Source organism: Bos mutus, chromosome 2 (genome assembly GCF_027580195.1).
Source record: "Bos mutus isolate GX-2022 chromosome 2, NWIPB_WYAK_1.1, whole genome shotgun sequence".
Taxonomy (NCBI): domain Eukaryota; kingdom Metazoa; phylum Chordata; class Mammalia; order Artiodactyla; family Bovidae; genus Bos; species Bos mutus.
This window is the reverse complement of record NC_091618.1, coordinates 51,266,842-51,290,808: the sequence shown is the minus strand read 5'-3', so window position 1 is coordinate 51,290,808 and position 23,967 is coordinate 51,266,842. Positions and strand designations below refer to the sequence as shown.

General features: G+C 37.7%; 1 protein-coding gene across 1 annotated transcript in view; it reads right to left on the bottom strand.

The window, feature by feature from the left end:
- Positions 1-23,967, bottom strand: part of DNAH7 (dynein axonemal heavy chain 7) — a 259,565-nt gene that overhangs the window by 165,925 nt on the left and 69,673 nt on the right. The window contains 7 exon segments of the mRNA XM_070388877.1: positions 786-926; positions 3,144-3,342; positions 5,735-5,928; positions 15,365-15,551; positions 17,427-18,112; positions 19,761-19,907; positions 22,298-22,522. Of these exon segments, the coding sequence (XP_070244978.1) occupies positions 786-926; positions 3,144-3,342; positions 5,735-5,928; positions 15,365-15,551; positions 17,427-18,112; positions 19,761-19,907; positions 22,298-22,522 (1,779 nt within the window).

Sequence of the window (23,967 nt, the reverse complement as noted above, 5' to 3'; positions counted from 1 at the left end):
GAAATAGCTCAACCGGAATTCCATCACCTCCACTAGCTTTGTTCATAGTGGTGCTTTCTAAGGCCCACTTGACTTCACATTTCAGGATATCTGGCCCTAGGTGAGTGATCACACCATTGTGATTATCTGGGTCAAGAAAATCTTTTTTGTACAGTTCTTCTGTGTATTCTTGCCACCTCTTCTTAATATCTACTGCTTCTGTTAGGTCCATACCATTTCTGTCCTTTATTGAGCCCATCTTTCCATGAAATGTTCCTTGGTATCTCTAGTTTTCTTGAAGAGATCTCTAGTCTTTCACATTCTATTTTTTCCTCTATTTCTTTGCATTGATCACTGAGGAAGGCTTTCTTATCTCTTCTTGCTTCTTTGGAACTCTGCATTCACATGGGTATATGATCCCCTGGAGTAGGAAATGGCAACTCACTCCAGTATTCTTGCCTGGAGAATCCCATGGACAGAGGAGCCTGGCAGGCTACAGTCCATAGGCTTGCAAAGAGTCAGACATGACTGAAGCAACTTAGCACAGCATACTTCATAGTGTAGTTTTATTGAGGGCATAAAAGAGAATTATATTATGTAATTCCTCCTAATCCTTCTAAGTTTAGGAAGTTTCTTTGTCCTACTATCACTATTTTTGAAAGCATAAAAATGTATATAATAACAAGATTGAGGCTCCAGTATCCTTGGATTTTGGGTGGATGGTCTTAATTTTTTAGAATAATTGTATTTTGGCAATAATCACTATTAAAGAAATGCTGAAAAACCTTGGGTCTATAAAAACTTACCTCTTGTCCTTTTGCAATAGCTGTCTGTACTTCTAATGTCCAAAAGGTTTGGGATACACAGAGCACTGTTTGTCCAGGCCACTGTCTTACCCAGTTAATTCGTTCATTTTGTGTATAGGCAAGAATTGCATCTTTAATTACCTAATTGAAAAAGAAAATGCTTACAGGTAAACAGTTTCACACTTTACTTGAACAAGCTAAACAATGAAGAGCTAACTCCTAAATGGATTAACTTGTACTGCTCTACTTCTGACATTTTAGCCAATTATGAATATTCAAATCATGTGAGAAGACTATTTAAAGTTTTTTCATACACCTGTGAGCAAAAAAATATTTTATATAGCATTTTATTTTGCTGATATATAATCTATTTGTATGAACTATACTGTATGAAATATTTCTTTGACCAGCCAAAGATGTCTTAGATACTTTTGGATTGAAAAACAAAGGCAATTTTATTACAAAACGTAAGTTCAAGTAAATCCAAAATGAGATCCTTCAAATTCAGATAATTACTTACTTTGAACTTAATCAGATCCCCACTCAGCCACGCGCACATGTGTACATGCACACTAGGCAAACTACATAACTCCTCTAAAGTTTTTCCTATGTTTCCATATCTCGCTCCCTTTGATGACAAAGGCTATGCTGACAGGGTGGATGTAGACTTCATTCACAGAGAGTTGAGAGTTGCAAATTCAGGAAGTCTAAGTCATGTGCTTTGCTACATATGTTTTCAGTGGATCCATAGATCCACTTTTTCAATCAGTCTAATTTATTATATCAACCAAAAACAGTAAGGGCCAACAAAGGTCCGTCTAGTCAAGGCTATGGTTTTTCCAGTGGTCATGTATGGATGTGAGAGCTGGACTGTGAAGAAAGCTGAGTGCCGAAGAATTGATGCTTTTGAACTGTGGCATTGGAGAAGACTCTTGTGAGTCCCTTGGACTGCAAGGAGATCCAACCAGTCCATCCTAAAGGAGATCAGTCCTGGGTGTCCTTTGGAGGGAATGATGCTGAAGCTGAAACTCCAGTACTTTGGCCACCTGATGCGAAGAATTGACTCACTGGAAAAGACCCTGATGCTGGGAGGGATTGGGGGCAGGAGGAGAAGGGGACAACAGAGGATGAGATGGCTGGATGGCATCACTGACTCAATGGACATGAGTCTGGGTGAACTCCGGGAGTTGGTGATGGACAGGGAGGCCTGGTGTGCTGAGGTTCACGGGGTCACAAAGAGTCGGACACGACTGAGCGACTGAACTGAACTGAACTAAGGGAGAAGTGGGAAACTGTCCAAAAGATTTTATACCTCTTGAAAAAATATAATTCAAGCAGATACTCAAATTATATTTGAGAGAAAGGGGCATTAAGGTACATGATGTATATTAAATACGTGGATTCCAATGAGTTTTTCAATAATATATGACAGAATTTGAAAACTTAGTGAAAATTGTGTTGATTAGGACCTGATGCCATGCTTCCTTTTAGTTCTTGCTCTCAAGCTTCCCTGATGAATCATGATTTTTACTCCTGGTAAGGAACTTGCATGATAAGTTCACACTATGGTAAAAAATGAATTTAACTGCTCAACTAATGTCTATTTGCCTCCATGACTTAAAATTCTCTAGTAACAAAAAAAAATATTACAAATGACTGAGATGATAATGTGTTAATGTGAGATGTGAAGTAACTGTTAATGATTTTCTAACATTTTGGTACATATGTTACATATGCACAGAACAAAAGAAAGCACCATCGAAACTGATGTGAAACTGTAGAGAGGTGCTTTCTAGACAAGACTAAAGATAGACCATGTAGATTAAAGTGTGCTACTACTGCTAAGTCACTTCAGTGGTGTCCGACTCTGTGCGACCCCATAGACGGCAGCCCACTAAGTTCCTCTGTCCCTGGGATTCTCCAGGCAAGAATACCGGAGTGGGTTGCCATTTCCTTCTTCAATGCATGAAAGTGAAAAGTCAAAGTGAAGTTGCTCAGTCGTACCCGACACTTAGCGACCCCATGGACTGAAGCCTACCAGGCTCCTCCGTCCATGGGATATTCCAGGCAAGAGTACTGGAGTGGGTTGCCATTGCCTTCTCCAGATTAAAGTGTATCTAATATCAAAAGCACAAGAAATGAGACGGACTCAAGACTAAAACCCAAGTTTTTTGTAATATGCATTGCTTGTCAAGTGAGTCATTACAAAAATAATACCACAGACCATATCTTTGCCTTCAATCTATTATAATTGAGTTGATAATTTATGACTCAGTTTCTAAATAACAGTGCATTTATCAGTAATACATTAACATTCTATCATCTTTACTAGAAATAATAATAAATATAGCCAGCTACCTTGTGGATGGATTTAATCATAACTCTCTCTAACTCAACCAACCACTTCTCCACTTGACCTCTGGCTTTGGCTGTTGAAATGGTGTCTACGAGTTCCACCACCTCTCCCTCACTACTTTTCATGTGAGTAATGTCCAAACTTTCTGTAAATTCCACCTTTGCAATTCCTTCAAAACATTTCTTCAAGTGAGGTTGCACTCTGTCAGGAAAAAGAATATTTAAAAGAATTAACCAAATAAAAGAATTCCCTAAATATCAATGTTCTGTGTATTCCAAACTTTATTCAAAATTCATAAATGTGCATTATGCATGATGTCCCTGCTAGATGCTGCAGATGAAGTGTTGAAGGGAAAAAAAAAACATATATACAGAATATACATACATGAGTCAAGTGGTAGGTCATCATTAATTGAATAATCACAAAAGACCTATAAAATTACAGCTATTATAAGAGCTACATGAGGCTTTGCTTCGAGCACAATGAATTGAAAGACATTAAAAGTAATATAAGGATCAAATCAATCTTGACCAACAGATAAAACACTAATCTGAAGAATCTTCAAATGCACCAAAGTATGTTGATATTTCAACTGGGATCTTCAGAGACTGCTTGCAAATTATACAACAGGATTAGAACTTTAAATAAATCAACTACTTGGAAGGTGCCCAACTTTGGTCTACACACTGTAATGTAGATGGAACTGACTAAATTCCTCATTTTTGGCATGTTCTGGATTACTTATCTCTTACTCTGAAAGCACAAGACACAAAACTAAGGATTGTCACAAATATCTAATCACTGTCTGATATATACTAGATACCCTTTTAAAGAGTCAAGAATCAGCTGTAGGGAGAAAAAGGTAAAAAACCTCAGCCATTATGGAGCTTATGTTCTGTTGGAGGAAATCAAACAGTAAGCAAATAGGCACATTATAGAGTAAGCCAGATGACAAAAGAAGCATGCTGGAAAAAAAAAAAAAAAAGGCAGAGAAGGTAATCAGGAAAGGTGATTAGTGGGTGCTGGAAGGGGTTGCAATCTAGTGACCAGGGAAGGCCTTCCTGAGTGGCAGGTATTTGAGCAGGTTTTGCAGAGTACATCATGTGAAATGCCAGACTGGATGAAACACAAGCTGAAATCAAGAATGCTGGGAGAAATATAAATAACCTCAGATATGCAGATGATATCATTCTAATGGCAGCAAGTGAAGAGGAACTAAAGAGCCTCTTGATGAAGGTGAAAGGAGAGAGTGAAAAAGCTAGCTTAAAAGTTAACATTCAAAAAACTAAGATCATGCCATCCAATCCCATCACTTCATGGCAAATAGATGAGGGAAAAATGAAAACAGGGGCAGATTTTATTTTCTTGGTCTCCAAAATAACCGCAGATGATGACTGAGCCATGAAAGTAAAAGATGCTTGCTCCTTGGAAGGAAAGCTATGACAAACCTACACAGTGTATTAAAAAGCAGAGATATCATTTTGCTGACAAAGGTCTGTATAGTCAAAGCTACGGTTTTTCCAGTAGTCATGTAAGGATGTAAGACCTGGACCATAAAGACGGCTCAGCACTGAAGAATTGATGCTTTTAAACTGTGGTACTGAAGAAGACCCTTGAGAGTCCCTTGGACAGAAAGGAGATCTAACCAGTCAAGCCTAAAGGAAATCAATCCAGAATATTCATTGGAAGGATTGACGCTGAAGCTGAAGCTCCAAACCTTTGGTCACCTGATGCAAAGAGCCAACTCATTGGAAAAGACCTGATGCTGGGAAAGATTGAAGGCAGGCAGAGAAGGGGATGACAGAGGATAAGATGGTTGGATGGCATCACTGACTCAATGGACATGAGTTTGAGCAAGCTCCGGAAGATAGTGAAGGACAGGGAACCCTGGCGTGCTGCAGTCCACAGGGTCACAAAGAGCTGGACACAACTTAGCAACTGAATAACAACAACAAAAGAAGTCTTGTGAATATTTGGGTGAGGAGGATCCTAGGCCAAGAGAACAATATGCTGAGAGGAGGCTGACTCTTCTATGGAAGAACTGCAAGGACTGTAGCAGAATAAACAAGAAGAAAACTAGTGGGGGATGAATAGGAAGGATCATGGTGTAGCACCTGGTGAGTGACTGCAAGGCACCGAGAGGGCACTAACTTTTCCTCTGCATGGGATGCAGAATAGTGATGTGTTCTGAAAAATCTGTAAGACAATATGTGATAAAAAGAGAAACCCACCCCAGACTTAGAAAAATATCATTCAATGGTATTTCTTATGTTTTAATCATCAAATAAGTTGATTACAGGAATGATTTACAACAGTCTTAAGTTATTACATAAACATAATCATATATAACTGGAGAAGGAAATGGCAACCCACTCCTGTATTCTTGCCTGGAGAATCCCATGGACAGAGGAGCCTGGAGGGTTACAGTCCATGGGATCGCAAAGAGTCAGACACAACTGAGCGACTAACATAAACAACAACAATCATATACAAATTCTGCATTATTCTGAAAATTAAATTTAAGCAAGTCAACTTAGCCATGTATGATGTATGCATTATGATATATATAGTAATATTGATATGCCTTACTTACCTAGTGGGATCTTTAGTCTCAGATAGGATCTCAAGAAGTTCATCATTAGACAAGAAAAAGAATCTGGGGAAGAAGAGACGTTTCTTTTCCAAATATTCATTAAGTCCTTTAAGAATGAGTTCCAAAAGCTCATTAGATTTTTTCAGCCTCTCCAGCATCCTCTCAATAGTTACAACTGACAGAACATGTTTATCCTAAAAATAAAAGAAAATTCACAACTCAAAAATGCTAGATACTGACTTCATATTATATTTGAGATTGCATGGTTTTAATATAACAAAGGTTACACAAATTTTAAAGTGAATACTTTTTTTTTTTAAAAAGTGCTCTTGCATGGTGTAGATCTAACCAGCGTCTTTAATTACATAAAAGCCATGTTAACTGGATCCTCAGTTAACTGAACTTATTTTTGGTACTTAGCCAAAGTGAGTTTGCTATTCACTGAAAGATCAATCAAAAATTTCAACTGTAAATTGTTTCATACAGAAATTTGATTCCACTGCAGGAAAATGTTTTTGTTAATAGATTTTCAATGTGACTGGAAAGAAAGATAATTTTCTGCTTTGTTTTAAAATATAACAATATAATGGGAACACAGCAATTTAATCAAAGAACAAAATAATTATCATTAATACCTGTTTTTTCAGTAAAACAGGTTCATATGAAATATGCAACACATACAATTCACTTATCTTTAAAGTGGCGCAATTTTCTAAAGGCATTTTATTATATTTCCTAAGAGTTTTATACTTCAAATAAACATTTTAAAATGCACACAAAAGTCAGCATGACAGAGACTCAGGAAAATAATTTAATGTGCAATTCATTAAAAAAAAGTATGGAGTAGTATTCTTGTACTTCGTTTAAAAAACTAAAATGATGTTCTTAGAGTGCCACCTTCTGGAGAAGTATGTTTTTCTTTGTTGGGGGAAAAAAAAAAAGAGTTGTTAATAAATGCGAAAAATTTTATTTTCAGCCAAAGAATATACCACAATTTGCTATTTTAGATCGGAGATTTTAAAGTTAAAAAATTCAGTTATTTAAAACAACGGTTCATATTTCTTTCCCTAAATATTATAATTACAAAAGAAATACTTCTGGAAACACTTAGCATTTGAGCAGGAAAAAAATTTTATTGAATTCCTCAGGTGAAACCTATTAATCTAGATCAGCTTAAGACTCTGAACCAAATATGCTAGTTCTGAATGAATATATGTGATAACCTATGTACCTTGGTATATGGTCTTAAGAAAAAAATATAGACAAGTAATCATTATCCTGACTAGGAACTCTCTTTCCATGAGAAGGTAAACAGAATAGAAACTGCATCTGATGAAGGAAATCACAGCCTTGTTCCTAACCGACATCCTTCTTACTACCTGTGTGACCTTGGATCATTTAACCGGAGCCTCTGTCTCTTTATCTTTAAAATGGGGATAAAAGCCGTCTCTCAAAGTTGTTATGAGGGTCAAATTAGACAAAATATTGGAAGCACCTAGTATGGTGCCTAGAACACACATACACTAGAAATCACCCTTTCCATTTCACCTTCTACAAATGCCTCTTGAAGAAAAACAGACAAACAGACACTACCCTGGGGGAATGGATGGAGCGAGTCACTTACACCCTGCTATCTATTCAATGGAGCTAAAATGAACATTTTATAAACTGCCTTCCTTCTGGTGAGATAATTATCATAGTGAAATAAAACTGGCTTTAAGTTCCACACTGGCACTGCCACAACATTCTGGTACAGAGTAAGCATTCCATAAATATCTGTTGACTGACTGAGTGAATGAGGATGAGTTCAGTTCACAGACACACAAAGCAACTCAGTTTTTCTGTACCAACAAAAGAAAGTTTTGAAGTTTTCCTACTGTACCAACTCATTAGCTAATGCTGTCAAGATAGAACAGTAAGATATTAAAACAGGAAGCTACCAGAAATGTGAAACTAAGTGCAACTCCTTTGACACTTTAATTACTTTTCATCTTCTGGAGAGGAAAAGAAATTATTAACTACCATTTTTTTTTGGTTAAAGGATAATTCTACAAATTTTAGGTGTCTTCTTTTGCTTCCCAAGTATCACCACTCTCATCAGCTCAAATGACAAGCTACTGGCTAATTTACATTTCTAAACCAAACGCCGGTGATATCAGGGCCCGAAACTTTAATTGGGGGTATACAGAGGGCATTCTAATTACTGCTGCCATGAGAGGCTGCATAGAAAGTACACTTAATGGAATTAAGCTCAAGCCAGTTCACTAAACTTCCAGAAGCATAAACTTCCTAATCAGAAACCCCTAGACAACAGAAAACTGGTCAGATCTTCACTAAACCTATTAAGTATTAGAAAGGAAACATGGATTCACCAAGTAGATCTTTCTGCTCTCTTACAACTTTCAGATCCTTCGACCTCACCAAAAATAGAAATCCTTTCAAGATGCAGGATGTTTCTAGGATTACTCCAGCTCTTAGGACTCAGGACTTTGAATTTTTAGAGAAGGTTGTTTAGAATGAACTCAGAATTCTTAGAACTAGCAATAATTCAAGGATCAATCTCAATTTAATTATTCATTCACTCTGGACAAATATTTTTGGAGAGCCAGCTTTCTCAGTGCTTGGGCCACAACTGTGAACAAAGCAAAGACCCCAGCCTCCAAGAGGAGACAGGTGATAAATAACAAAATAATTCATACATCATATAGTCAGTTAGAAGGTGATGAATGCTGCAAACAAGAAAAGGGAGCATCAGGATGGCCAGAAAAGGCAGAGGCAGGTTTCAATCTAAACACAGTTCTCAGTGTGAGCCTCTTTATAAAGGGAATAGTTGAGAAAAGACTCCAGGAAGCAAAGATACTCATCAGCTCTGCAGATATTTGGAAGAACAGGGTCCAGTAGGTACAAAGGTTCTAGGGTGGAGTAGGTTTGGCATGTGTGATTCAAAAAAGGAAGCTAGCATGGCTAAAATAGAGTAAGTAAGGTGGAAAGTTTTAAGGACAGAGAGGTAAAAGGGTAAAGTGAGTAAATCAAGAACTTCCTGCTCAATGAAACTACTGCTATGTCCCATATAGAAGCATTTATCCCCTGGATACTAAGATATTTCAACTAGCAAGACCAAAAGTTGGGAAGCAGAACTGTTGTGAGTCGTTTATTGGGTGAACTAGTATGAAAAGTCAACATCATTTTCACTCCTTAATTCCCAGATCCATGAACTGTGCCTATGGGAGTTGGTTGAGAATATGGGCTATGTATCCTCTAGAACTGCATGCCAAACTCACAAGCTATTTTCTTCCTGCTCATATAGCAACTGAGTCTTCAACATGAGACATTCCACTTTTTATAAGGTCAATGTTCACATTAGGATCTGTAAATCTTAAAGAGTATCAGTCAATTGCCTCATTTCCTCTGTAGTGTGAATTCCATAGCAGAAGCAGTATCGTATGGAAACTGAGACAATAAGTCATTCAGTAAGTCAATGAATGACAGTGTTGGCAGAAATTTGGAAAAGAAAGGAAAGTCCTCTGGTGCAGACAAATCACTGATCCCTTCTATTCTGAAACAGGTGCACTGTATTTAATTCCTTCTAAATGGCTGCCTGGTCCCTTCAGGTGTGATCCTGTGTCAGAAGCATTTTGTTCGTTTCTGATGTTGACAGCTTGGATGCTCTGCAGTGTTGGGTAAGGGACAGCCCATGATGACAAATACTTCCATAATTCCCATCTCTGCCATTATGACTTCTTTGCTTGTAGCCTGGGTGACCACATATTCCCAGTTTGATGCGGAGAGTTCTGGCTTATGCTTGCTTTCCTGGCTTACTTATTAATTGCTCTGACTTTCAGAAGTTCTGCAGTTTGGGCAATATATTATGTGATTTTTCCATTTCACAGCTCACTGTGCATACAATGGCGTATGCTGGTTGACATTCACAAACAGATCAACTGGTCAACTCTATTAAGTGCCTCCTTTGGCAGCACTACCTTTTATTAAACATTTACATGGAGCACAAATATACTCATATTCTAGTCTATTCTGTGATTCCTGATAGATCTCCTTATTACCAATCTTTCAATCTTGTTTCTTCTAAGTCCTTGATCATATAGCCAAACTGCTTACTACTGACTATGATCAATGTAGATCCATATTTCTGACCATCTCTATAGGCAAGGTCAAAAAAAAACCCCAAACAACTAATATTAATTGAGGTTGTACCCTCTGAAAGGATTCCCTTCCTACTACGCTTTGAGTCAATCCCCTAAGGTGGGGAGGGGTTGTAATTTTTGCTTCTGAATAATGCAAGCATATTTTGCAGAAACCTATAAACCAGTCTTTGTTTAAATCTTATTAAGGCAGGTTTTGGCAGAAATAAGTAAGTAAACAGAATGACTCACATCTCCGTGACTAGCTCATTGAAACATGAATGTCTGGTAAGTGCAGTCACATCAGTCCATTAGACTGCATCTAACTTTGGTTCTCCCCAGACAAGCACTATTACAATACAATACCTCCCACACTCCTTAGAATTCTGAAAAGGCTTCTGGCAAGGGAAGCTCTCAGTGCGAGAGTCAGGGCAACCAGAGTTCATCAAGTTCCCTCAAATATCCCCAATTCTCAGTTCTCACCATCCCACTCTTTCCCAATAAGGAAATTATCGTTCGCAGAACAGATCTGACAAGGCTGTGAATTAAATTACATTGTAATTTGGCAACCTGCTGGATCAGACTGTCATTTTTGGCTATGTCAGAACTGTAGCTATGAGAATTAAGAGGCTCTCTGAGGGCAATCATAGAAGCATCTTAATCCTCTGACCATATCTTGAGCAGAGAATTTAAGCCTTTAATTAGACCATTTCTTTAGTTTTCCCAGGGTTTTAGAAAAAATTCCGCCCATCTCACATCCCTTGTATTTCAAATTTGTACTGTATTGACCTGTTCCAGCAGCCACTTGGTCCACCAAAGCATTGCTTGTGAAACAGACTCTCCACGAGACTAGTAGCATAATTTGAGTAAGTGAATTTTGCCCCGCCTGCTAGGTACCACCAGTGTGCCACTTTCAGATGGTAACTAGATTTTAACCACCCTAAAGCCCAAGTGGGTCAGGTAGACAATCCTAGATCCCAACTTTGAGGTTTTGATACCTGTATTCAGAATTCAGTGCAGGATCTTTCTAGGTAATTAAGCAAAAACGAAATTTAACATAGGGAATTAAGTGATTAAAAAATCACTAAAAGGTCTAAGGGAGCACACTCCAGTCTGGTTTTCCAGAAAAACTCTGAGAACCCTGTGGAACTGATCTTCTGGAAGGGTTATTTCTGCCCCAGTAAGAACAAAAGGACACCACCAGTGGGACAACTGCATTCAACAACACACCGTGGTGGCTGTGATTCTAGGATCAGAGAGCAGGGTCAGGAAGCCACCACCATCATCATCTTTAAGTACCCATCAAACTGGTGGCCAGACATTTAAGAAAAGGAAAAAAAAGAGACATTTTTTGACAGCAGAAATAGCTAAAATGGCAAGAAGATGGCTGTTGTATGCCTTCCAAATCCCCACCTAACCATCAAAATCAAATTTATTTCCAGAAACTTAGCTGTTAAGGAGTTTGGAAGACATAATTTTTAGCTTTCGAGCTCCCTAGAAACTGGCGAGATACTTGGTGCCAAGTCATATTTATGACAGTAAAAGGAAAAATAAAAATAATGACCAAAAAATAATGGCCAAAAATATGATTTTGGCCTGAAAAACAGAAACAGTAGTGTTCATATTTATTGAGATGGGGTTAGACTATAAAAGGAAAAAGTTTGGGGAGAATTTCAAGAGTGTCTTTTCCTGCCTTGTATGAAAGGGGCCACAAAAAGTAAGACACAACTGAGCGACTGAACTGAACTCAGGAAATAAAAAAGATTCATGTGGATCAAAAGTAATATTTGGATAAATGCAAATGATCATCCACTTCTTTCAACTCCAAATGATATGCAATTTGTTGTTCCCATATTAGTTCCCACATTCTCTCTTCTCAGAGAGCCCCTAGAAAACTTTTCAAGTGCATGTAAAGACAGAAGGCTAATGTCTTCATCCAGAAGTCTGTGCTATCACCAGTCTGCTGACCTGCTCCAGTGCTATCAGAACAAAAAAAGGCTCTGGGAGAAGGTGGTGTGGTGGGATGACCAGAGAGGTAAGGGCCATGCGCTCAAGGTTACTAAGAGGTAGAGAAGATGGATCCCACGTGCTGCAGACCCCAGGTGGAATTAAGGGCTACAAACCTGTGAAATACTGCTGTAGCATGGGGTAAAATACATATGAGAAGAACGTGGCAAAAGCCATCACTGGTCAATCAGTGTGAAGATGAAGCCAAGGATGACAAAACCTAGGGGAGATGCTCAAGGTAGAATCTCTTGGCAACCAGAACTTGTCCGGGGCTTCACCTGTGCACTACGAGTTAATCTGTGGACTTCACCTGCCCATAGTTGGTCAAAAATCTAGACCAGTTGTGATGACCAAGAGTAAAGTCACAGCGCGTGGGCATCAGAGACATGATGTCATCCAAATCATGACCACCAACAAAAAGAGCAGATAATTTGGCTGGATCAGTTACACCAGTGAATTTTTCTTTCTCCCTTTATTTTTTTCCTTTCCTCTTTCTACTTTCTCCCCCTCCCTTTACCTCATCCATACCTCCTCCCTGTCCCAGTACCTGGTGATAAGAATAGGAAAGAGAAAAGCAGTGCAGGACAGCACAGTCCCCACCCACACACTCCAAAGAGGCCTCAGGTGTACCTGACTATGTGGAAGAGAAGAGCTCTAAATATAACATGAGACTGAGGTTCTCAAATAGGTATAGCTCAGTCTTCAAAGGCAAAATTATCCTAACCAAAAGTGGCTGGAAAATTCTGGAATTACACTGAACTTTCAGTAGGAGAGCCTTTCCCAGTGAGAAACAGCCTTTGGCCAAGCATAGTTGGGAGAAGATACCAAAACATAAAATTATTTCATGTTTATGCCATGAGGAATCAAAACAACCTCAATCAAGCCATTTATATTAACAATATCATTTACATTGTTTTTAACCTCTGAGCCTTTTCTCTTGGCATAATTCTAAAAGGACATTTAGAAACCCCATCACTTCATGGGAAATAGATGGAGAAACAGTGGAAACAGTGTCAGACTTTATTTTTGGGGGGCTCCAAAATCACTGCAGATGGTGATTGCAGCCATGAAATTAAAAGATGCTTACTCCTTGGAAGGAAAGCTATGACCAAACTAGAAAGCATATTCAAAAGCAGAGACATTACTTTGCCAACAAAGGTCCGTCTAGTCAAGGCTATGGTTTTTCCAGTGGTCATGTACGGATGTGAGAGTTGGACTGGGAAGAAAGCTGAGCGCTGAAGAATTGATGCTTTTGAATTGTAGAGTTGGAGAAGACTCTTGAGAGTCCCTTGGACTACAAGGAGATCCAAGCAGTCCATTCTAAAGGAGATCCGTCTTGGGTGTTCATTGGAAGGACGGATACTAAAGCTGAAACTCCAATACTTTGGCCACCTCATGTGAAGAGTTGACTCATTGGAAAAGACCCTGATGCTGGGAGGGATTGGGGGCAGGAGGAGAAGGGGACAAGAGAGGATGAGATGGCTGGATGGCATCACCAACTCGATGGACATGAGTTTGAGTGAACTCCGGGAGTTGGTGATGGACAGGGAGGCCTGGCGTGCTGCGATTCATGGGGTCGCAAAGAGTCAGACACAACTGAGCGACTGAACTGAACTGAAGGGTGAAAGTGATGACTTTTTGTACCAAGCACTTAATCCAGTGACCTCTGGATTGTACAGATCATCCTCATTAGCCTTCCTAAGAGAATATGGACTTAGGTTTATTTTTAAGGCTTTGGAGAGTATAGACAAAAGCTGTCCTGATGCTAACATACTGAAAAAAAAAGAAAATGTAAAGGAAGTTGAGGAAGATAATCAAAACTTATAGCAAAAGTAAATGAAGTGTCATGCAAAGAAAACTGTTTATTTGGGAATGAGAGTAAGTAATGCTTTTTTGTTAATATGTTTTTAATTCAGCAGTTTTATAGAATTAAAAGTCTGTTTCCATTATTACTAGTCTCAGTATAGCTGCTCTTTCAAGGCATTGAACTATTAAATTTTCTTAGCAATATGAATTTTGAAGAGCATTTTGGTGAAATGCCTGATTCGGATTCCTTGGTGGCTCAGCCAGTAAAGCGTCTGCCTGCAATGCGGGAGACCTGGGTTCAATCTCTAGGTCGGGAAGATCCCTGGAGAAGGAAATGGCAATCCACTCCAGTACTCTTGCCTGGAAAATACCATGGACAGAGGAGCCTGGTAGGCTACAGTCCATGGGGTTGCAAAGTGTCTGACACGACTGAGTGACTTCTCTTGATCAAATGCCAAAAAAAAATTTTTTTAACTTTTAAAAGTATATTAACTAGAAGAATACAAGCCTCTGCTTTATTCTTTTGGGGGCAACGAAAATGGGGGGCAACATCATCCTCTTCCAAACAAAAACATATACATGTTACAAGGATTTTTCCATGTTGTAAGGAAACAATATATAAAAGGAGAAGCTAAATTTACAAAGCAAATTAATTAGAAATGAATAAAAAAATGTGACTTATCAGTAGGTTCTTTAAATATGGAATTCCAATGGGATTAATTCTACAAAATTTTGGTTTATACAATGTTTTGCTTCAAGTATTATTACATAAAATAAACTTATTAAATAAACAGACCCATGTCCATCTTATGGGATATTTTCCTATCAAATCACATAGTTGTCATTGTTACAATATTATCAACATTTAGGATTATAGTCACAATTTTAAAAGTTTAAATTATAAAAATAAACATATTTCCATTTTAGGATAGAAAAAAATTTAAGATAATCCTCTCCCTACTTTATAACAAACTTGTATCAATATTTGATCAAAATACCAATAGAGAAGTTCACATTCATTTAATGATATAATAACTAATATTTCTTCTATTTTAATCTTAACATCCACTAACACACAAACTATGCTTTGCAGGCATGTCTTTTGAACTGAACATAAACCATACTTTCTTGAGTGTTACTGGTTTTCATTAAATTCTCTTAAAGTATAATTTCTCCACTGTATCTGTGCATTGCTTGATTGATAGACTGCATTTTGTTTGTATTTATTGGGCTCTTTAGAGAGAGAGATAGAGATATATAATCTTTGCAGCTCTTTTTTTTTAAGTCCCTACAGAGAAACTTCTTGATTGAGTGATTGGCATGCTGCTTTCTTTCTCACCGCAGAGCACTTCAGAGGTGGTGCAGCCATAATGTGGGAGCCAGAGAATAGACAGGACATCCCATGCTGCGTATGCGTTGCTATCTTTCTACCAGAGCATCTGGTAAGAACCACTGCTAGAACCACTGTCATTAAATAATGCAAGTTCAATTTGGACCTCAAGAAGTAATCAGGACAGAACACCTATTTTCCTTTTGATGTTTCTTGCTCCTGGGATTCTAAAATAATATCTAATATGGGATATTAGATATGTGGGGGAAAGACAATGGCTTACTTGGATTGTTTTGGAAAAAATGTTACTTCAACAAAATAATCATGTTCTCACAGATTTGTACCTACTTGTAGGACACTTTTCATTATATCTCTCCATGTTTTATCCACCGTTGTAAATCGCCTCCCTTCCTCAGGCATTTGAGACATAATGTCTGGAGAACTAAAAATGGGCTCCAAATACAGCCACGTGGCTTGGACCTTGAGCCATTCATCCAGAATCTCCTGAAGCAGCAGGAGCTTGCCCTCCCACTCCCTGAAGAGCAAAACACAGTGGTGCTTATCAATAGCAAATCAAGAAATGTTTCACACAATAAAACTCAAAACTAGACTGTTAACAGTACATGCAATGTTGTTATGCCAATTTCCATTCATCTACCTACAATCAAAGATAAATCACTAGATTGGCTCTATAAAGTCTGTATCTAAATAATAGCATCAACATTTATGCTAATACAGATGCACCTATCTACAAATGGATTGGTTTCTATATATGTCATCTCAATAAACCTTTCTGCAATCCAATTCCATGCCAAAGAGTATGAGTTAAGAATGAGATTTTGGAGATAGTAATGGTATTCTCAATCAAAGGCACTCTGAACTTCTTCTTAGGAAAGGTAATTACATCCAAGATTCATTCTGGATGAATGAATTCTGTTTTTTCATTTTTAAAAAAATTTTGGACCCATAACAGCTATCTTTCCAAGAGAAAATATTCAATTGATAAGATATAACAGGCATTTAAAGAAAATTCTACACAATCATAAGTATATTCTGTTCTGTTCAGTTGCTAAGTCGTGTCTGACTCTTTGTGACCCCATATATTCGTGTGGCATTTTTGAATTAAAATGAATTATTGGCTCATTTATAAATACAGAGAGAAAAATGACTAAATTTCCTTAAGAATAAATATTATAATTACAGCATAAACTAACAATTTTACAATCACAGTTCTAAGGTCTTTGTGTGTATTTGCTCTATCCTCACAACAACCCTCAGAGGCAGGGTCCAGAATGTAATATTTATTTACCAGTAGGGATATTAAGGTACATAGAGGTAAGCATCAAGCTAATGAACAAAAGAGCCAGATTTGAACCTAGACAGTTGTTATCACTATGCTATGAGATAACACAGCCATAAAGAAGAATGATTGGTTAAAGGCAACAAAACTTAGATATGGGATGGCTTTATGTGTAGATTAATACATTACTCATCATTTATAAGTGGCGATCTGTAATTTTAGACTATAAACACCAAGAAATGTATATAGGAGTTCAAAAAGTCAGCAGGCATTTTAAAATGTCTTTTAAAAATGCCTTTCCTTTCCATGTTCATCAATAAATCTGTCTTTCACACAAGGAAATGAATGCCTTTGCTTCCTTCTGGTGCTCTTCTCTCTCTCTCTATGTAATCCCTGCTAATGCAGAAAATTTCTTACTAGCTAATGAGCTCATGCATAATTCTTAAAAATAGAATCTAGACGTGCCAATTTCAAAGAAGTTCAAAAATTACTCTTGATGAACACATTGGAGCAAGCTGGGCAGGAGGCAGAGCAATCAGAGACTGAGCCAACAACAAATGCTGGGCAAGCTCAGGTTTAGGATAATGTACCCATAACCAGGGGCTGATATCTCCAAGCATATAGCTTTCCCTTGCCATGTAAATTCACAATAAAGATGGCAGTCTGATTTGGATTTACTCTTTTTTAAGGTAAAATATAAACTGCTTAATACAGATTACAAAAACTGAAAAAAATTGACAGGATAAGGGTCATCTACACCAAACTAATTAGTCTGGAAAAATACATAATATCTTCAATTTATTGTTTATATGTTCTATAAACTATGTTCATAGGCACAAGATTATTTTTGAGCATCAAATATATGAGATCAGACTGTGGGCAATAAAAAAGAATATATCTGGACACTGTCTACTACCTTTGCCCTAAATATAGATGATAGCAAAAGTATAGACTCTTCTAAAAGAAATAAAGGTTAATATCCCTTTCAATGTACTATTTAAAATATTAAGTATAAAGTGCAGACTCAATTTTCAAAAAGAACTGTATATTATATATGAGTGATAGTTTTGATAACATACTACAAACACTGTCATAAAAATATCACGTTACCTCATTTGCTTTTCATAAGGCTTAATGAAGGGAGATCCTCGCATAGTTTGTGTCTTAATAATGTGGTCATCCAACAACATCTGAATTTCATCAACTGATGACAAAATAGATGTCCCACTTTCTCTATAAGGAAGAATGACAAATTCCATTGCATCCCATTCATTAATCATCTTCTCCATGGCCTTTTCGAGAGAATATTCTTTGCTAGCTGCTTCACTAATACCCTCAAACCTATCTAAATATGGCTCCAGATTCATATCTAAGAAAGAGAAGACAGTGGAATCATCTGCTGGCTGCAGCGGATAACCAGCGATGCTGGACATGGCCTCCCAGTGCCGGGGGCGCAAACCAGGGTTACAAATCACTTGAATGAGAGGAATGTGCTGCTTGAAGTCGTCCACCTTTGCTCTTACTTTTTTGGTCATTGCCAACGCACTGGGAGAATCGTGAAAGGTTTTCTCCAGCTTATAGAGTCCTCTCCAGTAATTTCCAACGTCTGTTTCTACTTGGTCTGGATTCACCTTGTTATATGGTCCTTCTGTCCATGCTCTATATTTGGTGCTAAATTCTACAGCAGTTTCATAGAGACGGAGATAAGGGTTCAAACCATCTTGGATTTTTTTACGCTGAGGATATATTGAAGGTAGCCAACCAAATGCCTCCTCTTCAGCATTAAACTGCTCAATCTGGAAGGACAAGTATTAAACACACTACTCTGAAAGGGAATGATATTCAAAATTAGGTTTTAAAAATATATCCAATGTGACCCCCAAAATCTCTCATCAAATGCTGAAGGTAAACTTAAATTAGGCCATGCCTGGAAAATAATAATCTCTTTTTCCTATGTATTTCGTTTGTTCATTTTTTCTGTTCCTATTTTTTATTACAGTTTTCAGAGAACAGTGACTTCTTAAGTTAGTTAAAATAGTAAATTTATACATATAAAGAAGTCTCTGCCCATCCAGATATACTGAGGAATAGCTTCTTTAATTAATTAATAAGAATTTAAATACTTTTAAACACACAGCATTGTGTTAGGTACTATGGAAAATAGAAAAAAAGTATATTGCAAAGTGCCAATTTCAAGGAATTAGTAATCCAGTTGAGTTAAATACCAGTTTCTTACTAAATAAGCAACAGAAGAAATGCCTTAGAACAGTAGCCATTTAATATAAATTGAATAGTATATTTTTTTTAAATGCTATCACTCAAAGACAAGAGAGCCTTCTGAAATAGCACAATCATAGATGCTCCTGTAAAGAAGTTACAACTGAAGCTGGGTCTTAAAGGTAAGTAGGATAAGAGATGCAAAGAAAGCATTAATTTCCTCTTAGTAAAGTAGTGAAGTTGTAAGGATGTAGGGGGTATACAGGAGTAATCTACTGATTTGAAAAGAGTGAGCTAGATATGCAAATTATGCATGTTACTTAAAATTTCAGTGGCATCAATTTTAAAAAAACTACAATGTTTCTTTTCTTAACATATATTTACACATCTGAGATTATTATAAACTCTTTAATTACCTGAACTAAAATATCAAAATCTTGCAATATATTAGAAATGTTAGAGAATCGTAATATGGTCTGTTTTCATATTTTGTTGTTCAGTTGCTAAGTTGTGTCTGACTCTTGCAACCCCATGGGCTGTAGCCCACCAGGCCTCTCTGCCCATGGGATTTCCCAAGAAAGAATACTGGAGTGGCTTGCCATTTCCTGCTCCAGGGGATCTTCCCAAGCCAGGGATTGAACCCACATCTCCTGCATTGGCAGACAGGTTCTTTACCACTGAACCACCACAGAAGCCCGTTTTTCTGTTTCCCCTTTTTATAAAAAAATAATTAAAAATTTCAAACATCTTACATGGCAAAGAGTATGGCTTTTCCCCACCCAGCTTCTAATTGAGAAAACTGGTTTCCGAGATAGTGGTATTGGAAACAAAGTGGCTTGATGGGAGAAAACAATGGACCATTAAAACACAGCCATGAACTCTAAGCTGGCTTCCATGAAGGTGGGAAATCTAAATAGTAACCAGGCGCTATCACATAATGTAAATGATCAAGTGACACAAAATACAACTTCAAAAGCAGATGCACATACAACTCTATCTGTAAAATAAAAGAGGAAGGCCCCTAAAATGTTATCACTATCAATAGAAAACAGCAATGTTGCTTCTCTCTGAAGCACGGCTATAAAATCTATTTGTGCCATATATGTTAATCTCTAATTAAATGTCATTAAATTCTTTGAATCCATTTCTTAAAGGTGAATGCCCAATACAAAGTCAAATGCTCTTTCTGTTGAACTAATTCAGCCTAGAAGAATTTTTAAATTATACCTTGTCTGCTGCTAAATCCAACTTTCCATTCAGTGTCTGAGCCTTTTTCAGGTACCGTTGTACATCCTGAAGATCTCCAAAGGAGTAAAATTCTTCTGACTGTTTAGCGTAACTTTCCAATTCCTCCACAAACCGTTCACACCGTAACTAATAAAAAACAACTTTTTGTTACTATTTGTAAGAGTAAAAACCCTTAAGCATCAAGAGAAAGTTTTGGAATTTATAAGGGTTATCAGAATTATTACACTTCATCACTGGCAAAATATAAAGAAAGGGACGATCTTGAAGATGACTGGGATCCAAAACATGTAGAATTTTTAAGAGTCTGGATTTAAAACTAATGGGTTAAAATTCCTATAATTCATAAATCAGAGAAAGTTTACCCCTCTTATCATCAATGTAAGAAATTCTAACTAATAAAATGTATTAGAACAAACAATGGTATTCTTTAGTATGCTAATATATATTCACTTGAAAAAAATCTCATGATAATCAAGTATGGGACTAAGAGAACTCCAATTTTTTAAAGACTTATAAAGGCAACTGCAGCATTTTTTACTAACTGGAAAAAACTGAATTTCTTTATTTGCATTCTAATATTTAGATATCTCTTCAATTAGTAATGCTAAAACAAGGCATTCTGAATTTATTTTTCTTGTCCCCATGAGTTCACTTCACAGGAAATAAAGAAAAGAAAAATATATACAGATTTAAAAGCCTAAAAACTAAACCCTTCCAGTGTAAAACAAACGTGTGTGTTTTTTTAATGAGAGGTTTCTTACAAAATTGTCATTGGAAAGACATTCCAAATTAAATGGTTCTTAAGAGCTCTTGATAAAACACTCAAAACTCAAATCTAGGTTATTAAAAATAATTTTATATTTTATAGATTATCTAGGTTGATTTCTGTCCTCTTTAGTTTCCTGGGCAATTTATTGCTCTGGCCCAGTGAGAGAAGGAAAATGAGAAAAAAAAATTCATTAATGTGAAGTATAGTTTGTAGAATGGTGTACATTGCCACAAAGTATAGATAATTCTGGGTCACCCAGTGATTTCCTAAGAATCTATTACATTGTAGCATAAGCATCTAATATTCATGATGTTTTCTACAGGTTTTAAAAAATTTTAAAGTAGCCTAAATGTAAAACAGAAATAAATCCTTAAATATACCCTTACAGTTTAAAATGAAGGATTAAGAAATTTTTAAGTCTATATTTTATGCTCCAAACATATTCTGCCAATAAATTGTATTTGCTATAGTGTGGCAGACAGAGGCTAGGCTTGCTATCAAAGAATAGCTCTACTGGCTGACTTGAAACAAGTCTGTTTACCTTCACCTGGGAACCTTAAGTCTCTTCATCTGCAAAACGAGACTGAAAATACGGTGTCATTTATTCAGATCATAGCTGTGAAGTGCTCATGGCATTTCTGTGTGTCAGGCACTGTGCTAGCCAGGAGGGTTAAAAAATAGAGAAAAAGTAAAAACAAAAGTCCTTCTATCAAAGAGATGACCAACTAGTGGGAGAAAAAACTGAAAATAATAATATAATTAGCCCAATGGAGATGTGTTAAAACTACCATGGGAGCAGAGGAGAAGAAGCATTGAGGTCTGACTGAAAGGGCTTCTCTGGAAGTCAAGGACTTTGCAGGATAGACAGGCGTGTGTGAGGGACAGTGAGGCACTCCAGATGAAATGGGGGGTGTGGGGCTTCCCCGGTGACTCGGTGGATAAGTATCTGCCTGCCAGTGCAGGAAACACGGGTTCGATCCCTGATTGGGAAGCTCCCACATGCTACAGAGCAACTCAGCCCATGTGCCACAACTACTGAGCCTGTGCTCTAGAGCCTGTGTGCACAACTGCCAAAGCCAGTGCATCATGCAGTCTGTGCGCTGCAACAAGAGGCCACCACAGTGAGAAGCTTGTGCACTGCAACTGGAGAAAAGCCTGTGCAGCAATGAGGACCCAGCGCAAGCAAGTGAATAACAAACATTAAAAAGAAGAAGAAGAAATGGAGAGTGTGGGCAAGAGATGGGAGGTGTAGGAGAGTGGGTACCAGAAGTTGCTCAGGGCTACTGAAGAGACAAGAGCGAGGAGTGGGAAGAGGTAGGAGATGAGGCTGGACAGACAGGGCGAACCACAAAGCATCTTGTTTGTAGGACACACACAAAACGTTCAAATTACTGAACATTAGAGTTGGTGGAGTACTTAGGCAAGTTGGCGATTACACAGTGTGAAGGCATACCTCACCAAGGGAGCTTTGGCCTTAACAAAAGTAAACTCAAGAGAATACTATAAACTGTGTAAGATAATATTTTTATTAATGGTCATTTGTGGGGAGTATATTAAAAAGTTTTCTCCCTTGAAAAATCAAGAAATGGTGCCACATTCATCCAATATGCATACTATCTTCTACTAAGATTAATGGGAAGAGAGAGCTAAGATATGTGAACTGTGAAATAGAGGCGCTGACAGTGCTATGTAGGAAGCTAAATATTTCCAGAAAATGAAAATAATTTAAAATATCCACGATGCCTACCTTAAGACCTTCTTGATACTGTTCTGTTTTCTCCTTAATGATTTTCCTATGTTCGTCAAAAATTTCTTCCATTCTTCCATACCACTGGAAGACATTATTATTTAGCCTAATGTCAGCTGGGGAAAAGTTGGTACACTCAATGAGGAAGGTGAGGCAGTTTTTAGAATCCACCAATCTTTGTCCCAGTTCAACCATATCAACTGTCTCTACTTTCTGAATATAAGCCTGAGGGGAAAAAAATTACAGATGGCATTTTAAGGAATAGCTCATGTCAAAAAATAGCCTGCAGAAATACATTGCATAAATATGTACAGACTTGTTAGAAGGACAGACTTTTGGTTTAAATAGGGGACTACAGCACAGTCTGCTTCTCATCCGTCCTGAAAACCTTTACTGACAGAGCAGGGGTTGGGGGGGGGACAGAAATACTAAACAACAGACAAAAAGCACTGGAAAACCAAGGAATGCTGTAGTTCTCTGGAACATAAGAAGCAGACGCTGAGTGATACCATTAATTCTTTCAGAATAGCATTTTGTGGCACCTACTGTATGTCTGATACTGTGCCAAGTGCTGGCAATTCAGTGTGACAAAAACAGACCTGGGCTTTGCCCTCAGAGAGCTTAAAGTTTAGTGGAGGAGACAGTCACATAACCATCGTTAACAAATGTAAAATTGCAAATCTGCATTGGACAAAAGTGCAGCAAGACTTTAGTTATAAAAACTAAAATATGGACTTTCCTGGTGACTCAGACAGTAAAGAATCTGCCTGCAATGCAGGAGACCAGGGTTCGATCCCTGGGTTGGGAAGATCCTGTGGAGGAGGACTTGGCAACCCACTCCAGTATTCTTGCCTGGAGAATCCCATGAACAGAGGAGCCTGGTGGGCTATAGTCCACGGGGTCACAAAGAGTCAGACACAGCTGAGCAAAAAACTAAAATATAACTATAGACAAATTTAACAAGGAATGTGCTAAACCTATTAGGAAGACTACAGTACTTCATTGAGGGACATTTTTAAAGCACCAAACAAATATTGAAATACATATTAAGACATAACATTATAAAGATGTAAATGGTGGCTACAGTAAAGAATCTGCCTGCAATGCAGGAGACCTGGGTTCGATCCCTACAGAAAGTGAAAGTTACTCAGTTGTGTCCAACTCTTTGTGACCCCATAGTTACAGTCCATGGAATTCTGCAGGCCAGAATACTGGAGTGGGTAGCCTTTCCCTTCTCCAGGAGATCTTCCCAACCCAGAGACTGAACCCAGGGTTTCTGCACTGCAGGCCGATTTCCTTAGTCCCCAGTGGACTTCCCTTGTGGATCAGCTGGTAAAGAATCTGCCCATGGGGTCGCAAAGAGTCAGACACAACTGAGTGACTTTCACTTTCACAGTCCCCAGTATCACATCTGTAAGAATCTTCATCTCTAGAACACAAAAATATCTCAAGAAAGCATGTTACAAGATAGTATATATAAGCAACAGTTTGGCAGAATTCTAGTTTATATCCCCCAAAAACAGAACAGATTTTAAATTTCAAAAACAACAATTAGTTTTATTTAACATGTTACTTTACTATTTAAAATTCTTTACCAGTTAAGCCACAAGGGAAGCCCAAGAATACTGGAGTGGGTAGCCCATCCCTTCTCCAGGGGATATTCCCAACCT